General features: G+C 49.1%; 4 protein-coding genes and 3 non-coding genes; 3 read left to right on the top strand and 4 right to left on the bottom strand.

The window, feature by feature from the left end:
- The window catches only part of CNAG_00742 (serine palmitoyltransferase), a 2318-nt gene extending 155 nt beyond the window's left edge, over positions 1–2163 (top strand). Inside the window, exons 1-7 of the mRNA XM_012191540.1 lie at positions 1–133; positions 220–363; positions 423–552; positions 605–951; positions 1003–1110; positions 1161–1731; positions 1809–2163. The exon at positions 1–133 is cut by the window's left edge and continues 155 nt beyond it. Coding sequence (XP_012046930.1) covers positions 1–133; positions 220–363; positions 423–552; positions 605–951; positions 1003–1110; positions 1161–1731; positions 1809–1819 — 1444 coding nt within the window. The 3' untranslated portion in view covers positions 1820–2163.
- Positions 2031–4238, bottom strand: CNAG_00743 (imidazoleglycerol phosphate synthase, cyclase subunit). XM_012191541.1 has 3 exons: positions 4097–4238; positions 3965–4040; positions 2031–3906 (listed from the first exon to the last, which is right to left on the bottom strand). The coding sequence occupies exons 1-3, from the start codon at positions 4204–4206 to the stop codon at positions 2233–2235; spliced, it is 1860 nt and encodes a 619-aa protein (XP_012046931.1). The 5' UTR covers positions 4207–4238; the 3' UTR covers positions 2031–2232.
- A 122-nt stretch (positions 4239–4360) lies between these two features.
- On the bottom strand, positions 4361–6639 carry CNAG_00744 (alpha 1,6-mannosyltransferase). XM_012191025.1 has 6 exons: positions 6160–6639; positions 5468–6098; positions 5063–5411; positions 4656–5010; positions 4547–4597; positions 4361–4495 (listed from the first exon to the last, which is right to left on the bottom strand). The coding sequence occupies exons 1-6, from the start codon at positions 6437–6439 to the stop codon at positions 4443–4445; spliced, it is 1719 nt and encodes a 572-aa protein (XP_012046415.1). The 5' UTR covers positions 6440–6639; the 3' UTR covers positions 4361–4442.
- A 67-nt stretch (positions 6640–6706) lies between these two features.
- Positions 6707–8129, bottom strand: CNAG_12102. XR_001045389.1 has 1 exon: positions 6707–8129. It is a non-coding gene; the product is annotated as a hypothetical RNA (non-coding RNA).
- CNAG_12103 lies at positions 7093–8258 on the top strand. XR_001045390.1 has 2 exons: positions 7093–7524; positions 7566–8258. It is a non-coding gene; the product is annotated as a hypothetical RNA (non-coding RNA).
- An 849-nt stretch (positions 8259–9107) lies between these two features.
- On the top strand, positions 9108–13574 carry CNAG_00745 (HAL protein kinase). XM_012191542.1 has 3 exons: positions 9108–10075; positions 10790–11893; positions 11944–13574. The coding sequence occupies exons 1-3, from the start codon at positions 9725–9727 to the stop codon at positions 13357–13359; spliced, it is 2871 nt and encodes a 956-aa protein (XP_012046932.1). The 5' UTR covers positions 9108–9724; the 3' UTR covers positions 13360–13574.
- CNAG_12104 lies at positions 13362–13539 on the bottom strand. XR_001045391.1 has 1 exon: positions 13362–13539. It is a non-coding gene; the product is annotated as a hypothetical RNA (non-coding RNA).

Genomic DNA, 13574 nt, shown 5'->3' on the forward strand with positions numbered 1-13574 from the left:
GTCGTCCTACCAGAACGACCCATGGAGAAGTTTGCTAGAGGTCTTGCTCGTGGCGTTTGCTTTGCGGACGTTGTTGAAGGGCAGGACGAGGGGCGATGAGGAAGGCAAGAACTTTATCAAGCTTACAGAAAAGGTGAGGGTTCAGTTCGCAGTCGGGGCGGTCGAGGCGCGGGCGCGCGTCGCAACTTTATGCTCATCCAGTTGTTTTTTCTTTTCCAGGAAATTGACGAGCTCGTGGACGACTTTCAACCACAGCCTCTTATCGATGAGCCTGCAGAGATCGACTCATTTACGCTGGAGAGTGTCCCCGTCATCCATGGTCCTAACGGTGCCCGTGTAAAACTCGCTCCTACTGGCAAGACTGTACGTCTCGTTTTTATGTATCTGCAACGAAGAGATTCGTGCTTAATCCCCTGTGGCAGGTCCTGAACATGGCCATCCCTGATTGGGTTGGATTTGTTGAAGATGACAAGATGAAGGAGGTTGCCATCGACACCCTCAAGGAATACGGTGTGGGTACTTGTGGTCCTTCAGGCTTCTATGGTACCATCGGTAAGTCGCTTTCTATGCCTTATATTGTGGAGTTGAGTTAATCATTTTTTAGACGTGCACCAGCAATTCGAAGCGCGCGTTGCCGAATTCCTTGGTACCGAATCCGCCATCATCTATTCCCAGTCGTTCGCTCTCATCTCTTCCGTCATCCCGGCCTTTGCCAAGCGAGGCGACATTATTGTTGCCGACCGCGGTGTTAACTTTGCCATTCACAAGGGTCTTCAGCTTTCTCGATGCCAGATTAAATGGTATGCCCACGGCGATATGAAGGATCTTGAACGTGTCTTGCAGAATGTCGACAAAGAAAGGAAGCGCAAGGGCGCCAAGTTGACCAAGATGTTTATCGTTGCTGAAGGTATCTTTGAGAATGACGGCATGATGCTTGACCTGCCTAAAGTCGTAAGCCCCAAACTCTCTAGTAAAACCTTGGCGGAGCTGACGACTGAGTAGATTGAGCTCAAGAAAAAGTACAAATACCGGCTCATCCTCGACGAGTCTCAGTCTTTTGGAATGATCGGTCAGCACGGTAGAGGTATTACCGAATACTATGACATTCCCGTAAGCCCGCGCCGTCTTCCAACGAAATGTGCGCTGATTCTTTTATTTAGGCTGCTGAGGTCGACATTCTTCTTGGTTCCATGGCCAACGGTCTTGCCACTGGTGGTGGTTTCTGTGCTGGCTCCAAGGTCGTCTGTGTTCATCAACGTATCAACTCATCCGCATCTGTTTTCTCTGCCTCTCTCCCCTCTTTGCTCGCTACCACTGCAACCCACGCAGTCAACGTTCTCGCTTCTCAGCCACAGCTCATGTCTGCTCTTCAAACGAATATTGCCATCTTCCGCCAACAGCTTGCCCGCCTTGAACCTAGTGAGGAGGGTGACAAGCCCAACAAGGACGCCATCATCTCCATTCCTTCCCACACCTCTTCTGCACTCATACACATTTTCTTGCTCAATCCTCCACCGACGATGGAGGAGGAAGAAACGCTGTTGCAAGATGTTGTAGACGAAGCTCTCAACTCTCATGGCGTGCTTGTCACCCGTGCTAGACGCTTGAGAGGACAAGAGATCTTTGAACCTGAACCCAGTTTAAAAATTTATATCAGTGCTGTGTGGAGCAAGAAGGAAGTGGAAAAGGCTGGACAGGGATTAAGATCGGCGCTTGTCAAAGTCATTGGCAGTGAGTCATTGTTGGTTGATGCCTTGTTTGATACGAAACGAACAATTCTTCGCTGACGCTGTTTTCGACTTTTTCAGAGAAAAAATAAGAGAAGAAATATAGAATGAGACTTTGGGGGACTTTGGGTGATGTGATAGTTTTACTATAATATATTTTGGTCTTGTGCATTTTTACCATTACTGCAACGCTGCCTTCTTTGTGGGAGTCTTTCTTAATCGAGATGCGCTGTCGTTTCTTACTTGCCCGTCAATTGTCTGGCTCGTGCAAATTAATGGCCATATTATTGCATATGCCCCTGGCTAAGTATGCAAAGGCACATACATACATCAGATGATTGCAACAAGACGTTGTATGACACAACAGCTGGAAAAATGCTTTTGTGGAAGAGGGTAAATATTATTGCCGCAAACTGTGCATTGATACCAAAACTGCCCTATGCCTAAAGGAAAAATGCAATCTTGCTAAAAAAAAATGTAAATGCTCTATCACTCTCTTATTGCTCTACACGGTCGGCAACGCCGTCCTCCTGACAGCCATTTCCTTGTCTTCCAACCATCCCTTAACCTCGTCAATTCCAACTTCACCCCTGTGGAAGATACCAGCCGCCAACGCCGCTTCCGTACCAGTCTCCCTGAACACCTCCTCAAAGTCTGCAGGACTTCCGGCTCCAGAGGAAGAAACCACGGGGATACCAACCGCATTCTTCACGAGCTTGACGAGATCAAGGTCAAAACCTTGACCGGAACCGTCCCTGTCCACAGAGTTGAGCAAAATCTCACCCGCACCGAGACGCTCGACACCCTGAGCAAGCTGAACGACATCGATATCTCGCACGGCACGACCGCCAGAGATGGTGCATTGGTACCACCAAGCTTTGCCTTTTTCTTGAGGAGCGGTACGGGAGGTAGCATTGTCACCAATGATCAAGCTCGCTCGGTGCTTGGCGGGGAAGGATTCAAGCCAGCCGGGGGCAGAAGTGTCGACGTAAACTCGTTTGGGGTCAATGGAGACAACGACGGCTTGTCGTCCGTAACCTTTGGAGATGGTCTCGATACCAGTCTTTCCAGTCAAGGCAGGTTCACCTCGAGCTTCACGCTCAAGCATCTCCTCAACAGCGATGACGGCCTCGCTACCAATGGAGACCTTGTCAGCTCCTGAACGGAAGTAGGCACCGGCGACTTCTAGAGCAGGGTGGAAGGTACCATCCGGGTCGGTAGTGTCCTTGATACCGCCACCAATGGTAAGAGGCACAAAGACGGTTTCTGCGGCAGCCCTGACAACGTCGAGCATAGGCTGATCGAGTAGAGCAGAAGATCGGAAGCTGGTGATGTTGAGGAACGCGACTTCGTCTGCACCTGAGAGGTAATACCTTTGAGCCAATTCGACAGGCTTTCCCAAATTTCTCACTGCATTGTCAGAAGACTTTTCACGCACGTCGTATTGGTCACCCTTGGTGACGACGAGGTCACCAGCATCGTTAGAACGGACATCAAGACATGCGACGATACGATTGGTCAAACCGGTGCCCTTGGCGCGGAGAGGAGAGGGGTTGATGGGTTGCCATGTTTTGCCGACAGAGGTAGAAGCAGGGTTGGAAGGGGAAGAGGAAAGAATGTCGACAGGGGCGTCGAGCCACCTTTTCAACATGTCGAGACCAGCAGGACCACTTTTCTCGGGGTGAAACTGCACGGCAAAGACATTATCACGCCGTATAGAAGAGATAAAAGTCTCAGAACCGTATCTTGAGAGTGTGTAGGCAAAGTCGGCGACTTCCTTGGGAGGAGTAGAGGCAGATGGGTCGGAGAGGAGAGCGGCGTAGGAGTGAACAAAGTAGTAATCATCATCTACCATCAAAGTCTCTGTTTCCTTCTCATCTCCTTCAGACTTCCATGCCTTCCAAGCCTTGTTCCATCCCATGTGAGGTACACTCTTTCTTCCGTTACCACCCTTGTAGTTGTCCTCCACCTTGAATTCAGTAATGGCGAAAGGCACGACCCCCAATCCTTCAGACTCGGGTGATTCAGAGGAAGAGGAGAAGAGGACTTGCATGCCGATGCAAATACCAAAATAGGGCTTTCCGGAGGCGATGTACTTGAGAAGGTGGGAGTGGAGACCAGAATTTCGAAGAGAACTGGTGGCTTGGGCGAAAGAACCAACACCTGGGAAGATGAGTTTCTTGGAGATGGATTCGTGGATTAGCTAAACACTCGTCGTACCTCATTAAAGCACTCACCTCAGCCTTGTCAAAGTCGCTCTCATCCTTGATCCATTCAAACTCGTATCCAAGCTTGTTTATAGAATTTGCCAGACTGTCCTCTCGCAGTCAGCATTATCCTTCGACCAGATGTGCGACAACCGGACTGACCTTCGAACGTTTCCTGCTCCGTAATCGAGGATATAGAGCTTGGGTTTTGACTGCGGGGAGTGACCTTTAGGCTGGCCTACTTCTGGAATGGGGAGTTGGGTGGCGGCCATTGTGAATGAATGAAAATGAAGATGAAATAGAAAACAATTTAGAAATATCAATTGCCTTCTCGACGGCGGCGGCCAAAGAACGACTCGAAGAGTTTTCAGGCACGTCTCACTTTTTGATTCCGCTGTTACTACTCGTCCATAAGAATTCCCGGGAGAAATAGACCTGTGCATGTATGTATGCATGCAAGATAATACAACAGTAGCAAAAATATCTATAGCAAGCAGAGCAAGCATATCTATTCGTTTTTCCAACTACCAGCAAATCTATGTTCAACCATCGCTTGGCGGTCTACCATCCGGACTGTCAGCAGGACGAACTAGATGCCGGAATATCACTTACGGGTACGATGCTGGGCGCCAAAGTTGCCCACTCCAGGTGAGAAACCAGTTACTATTATCAAACATGAGTACATTTGCTACGTTCGTGATATCGGCATGACTTGACTCACCAGGTAAGATGACAACATCTCCAACTCGCAGAGGCTCTTGTATCCCCTTGAAATCCACCCACTGTACCCCATACTTGACTCTAAGATAATTCAAGACCGCATCTGTCCACACTCCAGGCCCTGTCCAAGCCATCACGCCTATCGGCCCTCCCTTCTTGGGTTCATTTAGAACGGAGACAGATGCAAGATTTTGGGCGTCCTCGTAGCGACCTTGGTCTTTGAGGATGTTGACAACACGTGCGTTTTCATGTGCCCAAGAAACGGCAGTGGCGGTAGAATGGAGAATGCGAAGGACGGCGCTCAGCGCGATTGGATGGGAGGGAGTTGAAGCCATTGTCCATTGAACCATTTGTATCTGGGAATGTCAATGAAAGGAGCATTTTGTTGAGATTCAAGTTATAACTTACGGGCCGAGGCCACCAATCATACCAATCTTCTCTATCCCCAACATCCGCCTCTAAACCAACAATTACACTCGGCCTTCCAAGCACCTCGTTAATCTGAGCTCCCTCTTCCAACCTCTTCTTCTGATCCTCAGCCAACCACCCCTCACCGTCATTCCACAGTCGGGCATTCTGACCCCAGTGTGACGGTGATTTGAGAAGGACAGTATCCGTGTCAGAGTAAATCCCTCCTCGAAGGAGAAGAAGTAGATAACGTAATGTATCGGCACGTAAGATACCGTGGGGAAGGTTATCCCATACTTCTTGAATTTTGGTTCCTTCCAAATTCTTCTTGACCCATTTATTAGCATCGCTTAATTATGCGACATTAGTACAATGGCACAACATTCCGAAGGCGAAATTACTCACTCATCAGTCAAAAGATCCCATTTCCAGCCTTCAAAATCCATCCTCCAATCCTTCCAGCTCGCCACTTCTTCACTCTCCGCGTGCCTCAAATCCTTGTCGGTCTGCCACACATATTTTTCCCTATCCCAATCCCAATATCCCCCTTCCCCGTCCACTGGCCCTTCGCCACTTCTCGTGAACCTGTCCAAACCCTTTGTCAAAACCTCCTTGAACTCTTTCGGCCATCCAGCGTTGATAAACGCCCGTAGATGTTTTCTATACTCTCCAATCGTGTCCGGTCCATAGTTGTAGACGTCATCTGCAAAGTGTCCCAGAACAGAGAGCGCTTCAGTCGATTTGTTGATCGGTCGATTAGATGGCCAGAGTTCAAGGCCGTTTAATAATTTTGAAGATGAAAGATCGAGACCCCATTTTTGCGGTGATATATGGGCGAGCTTTGCCATTTTTTCTGCGAAAGTGAACCCTTCCTCATCGCCTTTGCCTCCTTCTTGTGGAGTAGGTAGAGACTGCGAACTTTCCTGGACGTCCGTAGGTTCTGTCGGCTCGATATCGGGGAACGGCATAGGTTTTCCGTTGGTACCTAGCACCACACCAGGTATGGGTGCGTCGTGAGGACGTTGTTGTCTTTCTCCTTTTTCCACAAATTTGTTAACACGAACATAACCTCTTAACAAAGGGGAAAAATGTCACACCTTCGGGACCAATGGCACCTATGACGTCTCGCATCTCATATCTTCCCAGTACCACCCATCCAACAACGCTTAATATTCCTAAAGCAATGATGATTTGGGATATTAATCTGCGTCTCCGCAGACCTATATGGGGTAGGGATGAAGAGTGCTGAGGCTGCGGGTGGAGATTGGGGTTGTGGGCGAAAGAGACATGTTGCAGGAAGGGAGACGAAAGGCGAGTTGGTGGAGCTGTGGTCGTGGGCGTCGATGTGTGCGAAATGCCTTTCTCAGGGTCGTCCATGGGCAAAAATGGTTAGAGAGGGGGATGCAATGATGATATTATAAAGAGAAAGATTATCTACAAAGGAAAACGAGATGATGCAAAAAGATGATTGATTATTATGCTGCGATTGCTACGCTTTTTTTTTCTGATAACCACATCTCTGACGCCGCAGCGAGATCCTGGGCGCAAGTATTTCTGGCCCACAGTGCTTGTTGCACAAATTAGCGAACGTGCCTTTTTCGTGCGAAAAAAGAGTGCTTTTAGAGAGCAAAGTAATGACCACTGGCCAGGTTCCATGCATAGACGAATATCGCAATAACAAATTCTCCTTCGTTTCGATTCTCTATGTATTCAAAATCCAGAATGACGATGTGAGTCGTATCAGGAACCGCGAATGTATGACAGTCTGCGCCTGACGACGACAAAGGAGGAAGAGGAACCACTTTCCAGCTCAAGCTAGGAAATCACAACGAAAGGAATACCGAGACATGCATTCGTACGGCGTATCTGTGGATGGGAGTTTAGGCCGCACAGCCCAACAGGGACAATGAATGGCCTAGTTCTCCCTTGACTCACCGGCCTTGAGAAGCAAGTCTTACGGATGATGGATGCGAGCTGTGGGCCAAGTTTTTTTTTTTTTGATATGTCAAAGCCAGACCGCGTTCTTTCCATTTACATAAACTGCCATTTGAATCGTGCGCCCCGCTATCTGAGATCTGGAAATGTCTCCATCCGATAGTAGGGCTTATCCTTAGTGTTGAATAATCAAGTTGTTAATCGCTAAATCCTGTGAGCGTTTATGATTCACACCCAGAAGACAGCAAATGCCTAATAAATAAGCGCCGTACGTGCCTTCATTCTTGTACTCAGCTCAATGAAAACCTCCCTCCTGCTGTCTTTTTGTCGAAAGCCAACCTAGAAAAAGCCGCAGGAGGGGTGTTTTCTCAACGAAGTAGAGAAATGTGACCTGGTTCATGACTTCACAACATGGCCTTGACCATTCGCATTTATTCGCATTCGTGTAATATCCTCCATCCACGGCCATTTTGCGCATCCTCTTCACCAAATACCCAAAGCAATCAGGAAGGCTAGGCTCATTGATTGTATGTATGCAATGCACACATGATCAGACTAACCCCATAAGCATTAGCAACAAGAAGCAACAAGCAACAAGCAGAATAATACAGAGAAAGGCAGAAGCAGAAGAAAGAGAAACCACAAAGCAACAACACGATGAAGTTGCCACTTCTCGCTTGCTTCCAATGACTGCACAACTACGCTCCCTCCTCGCTGTTCTGATCGGCCAAATCCGAAAATGATGCCGGCGAATGGCTAACGGCACAGAAAGATGAAGGAGGCGGAAAGGATGAGGTCTAAAACAAGACACAATTGATCTCCACCGACCGGACCAAGCGAAACAACGACGGCCGAGGACGAGCGGAGAACGGCGAAACGGGTTCGATGTCCGTGTGTTCGTCAGCATATTTGTGCCTGAGCTCGGCGATGACGTCAATGTGTAATAATTCCCAAAATCCTTGGCCCTATATTTATAAGCCCGTTTCAGCGGTTCAGTTCTTGGGGTTGAGTGAAATGAGCTGGGGATTGAGATTGGGTTCTTCGAGCTTAGATGTTGGCAGCTGCTATCTCGGGGTTTGCTGTTGGGGGATAAAGGCAAGATGCTGTGAAAGGTTAGGAAGTAGACTTTGAGTGCACAGGAAAGAGAGAATTTATAACAAGAAGAAAGCAACAAGGAGATATAGCTAACTAATAGATGATGATTGTATTTATGTAGTGGCAGTGCATTTCGACACCATGAATCGCCGTCATCGATCTGCAGGCGTTCTGCGGCTTCCTGATCATACACTCACTGTAATAGTAGGAATAAAGTGAATCCGAGTGGGTAAACAGTGGCATTGCAGAGTTCTGGAATCCGGACTGCTGATGAAGCACGATGATGATGTGCTATATAATGATAGCTGCTGCTGCCCCACATGTTTCAAGCAGCGGCATCTTGCATGACATTGGTGCCCCATCTTTTATCAAGCACATAAATAACCACATGCTCTTCAAACGGCCGCCGACTCCTTTTTTGTCCGATATCTCGAGCTTGAGCCTTCAATTGCCGCCAAAGAGGTGACGTGCCCAGTTGGTTGGAGCAGTAGCAATTGACATTTGAGTCAATTGCATTTGTAGAAAATAGGATTTATTTGCGGCTGTGCATGGTTCAAGTCTTTATGGCAGCGGACAACACTTTGTAACAAATGTAACACATGTACACATCGAGAGGCGCAAAAAAGAAAACGGATGGAGAAAGAGAAAGAGAACCGACGTTTGGGGACTTCGGCCCGTTTTCGTTCTGGCTATAAGCGGATAAGCGAGAAACCAAGGAGCCACAAAAGGCGAAAAAAAGCAAGTGGTTACCAAACTCCAGGGACTACAAAGTGTAATCCAAATTGAAATCCTCCCCGCATTTTGTTATCTGACGAATGAGCGTCAAGGTGAAAGTACCGAGAGCCGGGTAAGGCACCCAAAACCACTCGCACGAGGAGAAAGAAACGGCAAAAATGGGGAAGATAGGCCCGAGGCCGATGACGGGCTTGATGATTGACGACACAAATGAGCTTGAAAGACGGGTACAGTGTGGGGTGGCATGGATACGCTACTTTCGATTGCATGAATTGTTCTTCTTTTGCACATACATCTTTCATCCAGCGACTGAGCCTGCGAAAGGAAATATTGGCTGTAATATCGCAACGAGCGAAAGAATAACTCAGCCAAGAGGAAAAAGAGTGGGGTCACAAGAAGCCGGTGAAAGCCAAGTTCTCGGCAGCGCCGCCGTAATCTCAAGTCATTTCTATCCATATCTCCCCATCTCTCCCCATCATCATCTTCCCATCTTCTCTCTACGCCAATTCTTTCTCTTCTCTACTTTGCTATACCTCAGAACGCCAACCGAAAGGTTTTTGGTCGCCGCATCACCCTAATAGCATCTTGCCGATCTATCTACAGATTCGCAACGAAATCAGAAGTACCCATCTCGGCATATAATTCTAATTCTGTAATCACCACATTACGCATCGGCATCTCGACGTCTCATTACATCAGTACCATTCCTTCAAGTTATTCAATGTGCTTATAGCCAGTGTTTTTTACATCCACTGTATTGCCGGCATTCACATTGTCCACCTTGCGCATTCGAGAGTGGTAGTCTGCATCGCCGTTTTTTTTTTCGACTTTCGACTACGTCTCCCTGGCTTCACAAATTCTTTTTCCACGTTTACAAAAAACAAATAACATTCAGCCATGCTATCCTCCAATCCTTCGATCCCCCTCTCTTCTATCGATTTTGCCGATAACGAAGGCCGTCGACTCTCGCTCGTTACGGCCGAAGGCCGCAAGATGCTCACTCCTCACGACGGTCTTCCATCGCCGGGCAACTTGTCACCGGTCGCCGGCGGGACACCGACTGAGAATGGGAGTGATTTTGGGGAAGGTGCTGATATCGCGGACGAGCGCTCAAGGCAGATGAGGTATTCGGATGATGACGAAAGTACTCTTAATACGGTGGACGTGGAGCAGCCTGTCGGAGCGATGCATCACAGGTTGTCCAAGGTACCCAGTAGAGGAGGTATCTGGCATCCGGATCCCAGATGGGTGAGTCACTGTTTCCATTCTCATTCTGCAGGTGGTGTTTTTTTGAATTTTTTTTATTTTGGTCTGTTTTGAGTGCTATTCTTAGTGTGGTTTTTGTGATGGTGATGCAAGCCAGAAAAGGGATCGGCACCGCGGAAAGAGCATAGAATGTTTTATCCTTCTATCCGCCCACTTCCGCGCCCCCCTCCTTTTCATGTCTGGCGGTCTCGTTTCTCCCATCTCCCTGCAGCATTTTCGCAGTGCTGCATGGGGTTTTGCCTTCGTTTCGATTTTCAAAAGCGCCAGCTACGGAGGGACTTTGTCACTGTATCAACCTTCTCACTTGCGTTGTCTTGATTATCACTATTTTGGCACTAGACTTGGCTTGGCTCTCTTGGTCAAGACCTCCATCGGCGTCTCGCCGCCCCTCCACGCCCGCTGGCTTTAAGATCCCCTGGATCCCCATCTTGTGCTTTTACCATGACCTGCACACGTCCCCCAATGCCTGCTTGTCGTCGCTCCTCACAACGCCCAAAATTGAGCAAACGTCCTTCTATCTACCCTTGGATCATTTGGAATGGCCGGACTCGGCCATCAGAGTATGTCGCCAGAAAACGGCGTGTGGATCCCGTTCCATCTCCTGCTGTTTCTGTGCGCTTCATCTTTGCAGACTTTTAGCCGAGTCTTTATCAATGAGATCGACAACTGATCAGGTGAGCTGACAATCTTATCTAGGACGAAAGCGCAACCAGCCGTAGAGGGTCACCTGCTGCTCGACCCATCGACGGCGAACAATTTTTTGCTGCCCATAACAAGACCTTTCCTCCTAACCTCGCCTTTACTCCTGCAGTTGCCACTCCTTCTTCGACGTCACTCAAGACAACATCTCCGGCACCCGAAGCACAAGAGCCTCAACCTCGTGCTCAAACCGCGCCGTCTAGTCCTCATCAATCTCCTACAGCAACAAGGCAACCTTCAAAGCATCACCATCCCTTGCATGATTTGCGACGGTTCCTGAACCATACATTGGGTGGACGAGATAAGCATGCTAATGATCATCACCATGAAACTTCTGGACCGTCAACGCCGGGCTCGCCTTCAATGAACGCTGCTACGCCTGCCATACAGCGTCGTGGTAGTGGTTTCAGCGGCTTGGCAGGTGCCGGAGGCGGCATGACGAATGCCCAAGCCACCCCTGCTCACTCTCGTCATGACAAAGATCATGGCGCGCACACCACCCATCTTATGGGCTTTATACGTCATCACCACAGAGATAACGATGGTGAGAAGTCACACTCTTCTCTTGCGTCATTCTTTGGACATGGTGACAAGAAGGACAAGAAGAAAAGGGAAAAGGGGCACACTCCTGTGGAGAGTGCGGCGGGCAGCGCGGCTCCTAGTAGGACCCAGACGTTGCAGATGACTGGTGCCGAAAGCCCCAGATCCGCTGCTGGTAGTCCCAGAATGACTCCCGCGGATGCGTCCGGTTACGCCACTCCCAAGAACGCCTCTGAATACCCCGGTGTGCCCCATCCTGTCGTCGCGCTGACTCACCCATCTCTCCACGAAGCCACTCACGCTGCTCTCTCTAAAAAATATGGTAAATGGGGCAAGGTTCTCGGCAGTGGTGCGGGCGGTACTGTGCGTTTGATCAAGGGAAGCTCCAAGACTGGCGGAACTTTGTACGCGGTCAAGGAATTTAGGCCAAGAAGGCAAGGAGAAACGGAAAAGGAGTATCAGCGAAAGGTTACCGCAGAGTTTTGTGTGGGTGTGACGTTGAGGCACGTGAATGTGATTGAGACCGTGGATATTGTTAATGACCACAATCATTTCTACGAGGTGAGTACAAGTGATATCAGAATGAGACAAGAACTAATAAATGCGCACAGATCATGGAGTACGCACCTTATGACTTGTTCTCTGTTGTCATGTCTGGCAAGATGTCTCGTCCGGAAATCTATTGTGTCTTCCGCCAGATTGTCGACGGTGTCAACTACCTTCATTCGATGGGTCTTGCTCACCGAGATCTGAAGCTTGATAACTGTGTCATGACTTCTGAAAACATTGTCAAACTCATTGATTTCGGTACGGCCACTGTTTTCCACTACCCGGGCAAGCACCAAATTCCGGCGACTGGTGTTGTCGGCTCTGATCCTTATTTGGCGCCTGAGGTTCTCAGCAAGAGCCAGTACGATCCACGATTGACCGATGTCTGGTCTTGCGCCATCATCTTCATGTGCATGATTCTCCGTCGATTCCCTTGGAAGATCCCCGATTACAAGACGGACATGTCTTTCAGACTCTATGTAAACACCCATCCTGAACTTTGTATAAAGCCTCCCGTGCCTACCCCTGCACCAAGCCTTGCTAACGGGAATGAGGGCGGGCATACCAAGGCCGGCGGCCCTCATGGGCTTCTGCCTGATGGTTCTAGCTCTCTGCCTTTCAGGTCCGGGTCCAACATCAGCGGAGAAACCGCCGTTGACACGCACAGGGGATCGCCCGACTCGCCTCCAAGAAACGGCCATCTCCAAGGCTCTCCTACGAGCTCATCTTCCGGTGAGGCTCAGCTTGCTCAGCTTCATCTCCGTGATGACAACAACGAGAAGCACAAGGATCTTTCAGACCTCACCTTCCCCAGGAGAAGTGATTCTATTGTTTCTGTGCCCGCGAGCAGGTACGCCACCAAGGGCGGGCTTGCGCCTGCTCAGCCCAAGAGGCAAGGTACTTTGCCTCCTTCCAGATTGGCCGTGACGGAAGAGCATAGGGGAAGGAACAGGGCTGTATCTAGCCCCACTAGCCAGCCCTCTACTCCTGCACTCGACCACCGAGGCAACCCAATCAATGCCGCAGTTGCCGGTAGCGCCGGCACAGAGAAGAAGGAAAGTACGCCAGAGCGTAGAGCGGAGACTCAAGCCAAACGGGAACGTGCGGCCAGCATCTCTTCCACCCGTACTTTCAAAAGTGGAGGTGCTGAATCCATTTTCCGCCTTCTTCCTCGAGAGTCCCGTTCGGCGATTTTGCGCATGCTCGCCGTTGAACCTTCAATCCGATGCACTCTTTCGGATCTGCTCATTGGCTCAGGGAAGGATAAGATGATGTGCCCATGTGGGTCTGAAGATTGTTCGGGCAGCGTGGCGCAGCCCCCTTCAGAGATTACGGGTATTAGTCCGAATGAGGAAGATGATGGAGATGAGTGGGTGAAGAATATTGACTGTTGTTCGCATCATGTGGGGAGACCATCAAATCATCAGCATATCAAGGTGGTGCCGGAAGAAAAGCCAAAGAGGAAGTTGTTCCATTGAATCAGAATGCAATAGTAGTGTGGTTACATATATTTTGTACGACGAGATGATGTCTTGGCTTGATTCATTTTCAATCAACTTTTTACTAGTTATCTATATGGATGTGTATTGCCAGATGATCTCGCGTTTCAGGATAGTGATGATACAAAATAGCGAGTGGTGCGCGGTGGTTGAGTATGACGATGTAAAAATGATAGTATGAAAAAGGTTGTTAC

The sequence above is a fragment of the Cryptococcus neoformans genome, chromosome 1 (genome assembly GCF_000149245.1).
Source record: "Cryptococcus neoformans var. grubii H99 chromosome 1, complete sequence".
NCBI lineage: Eukaryota > Fungi > Basidiomycota > Tremellomycetes > Tremellales > Cryptococcaceae > Cryptococcus > Cryptococcus neoformans.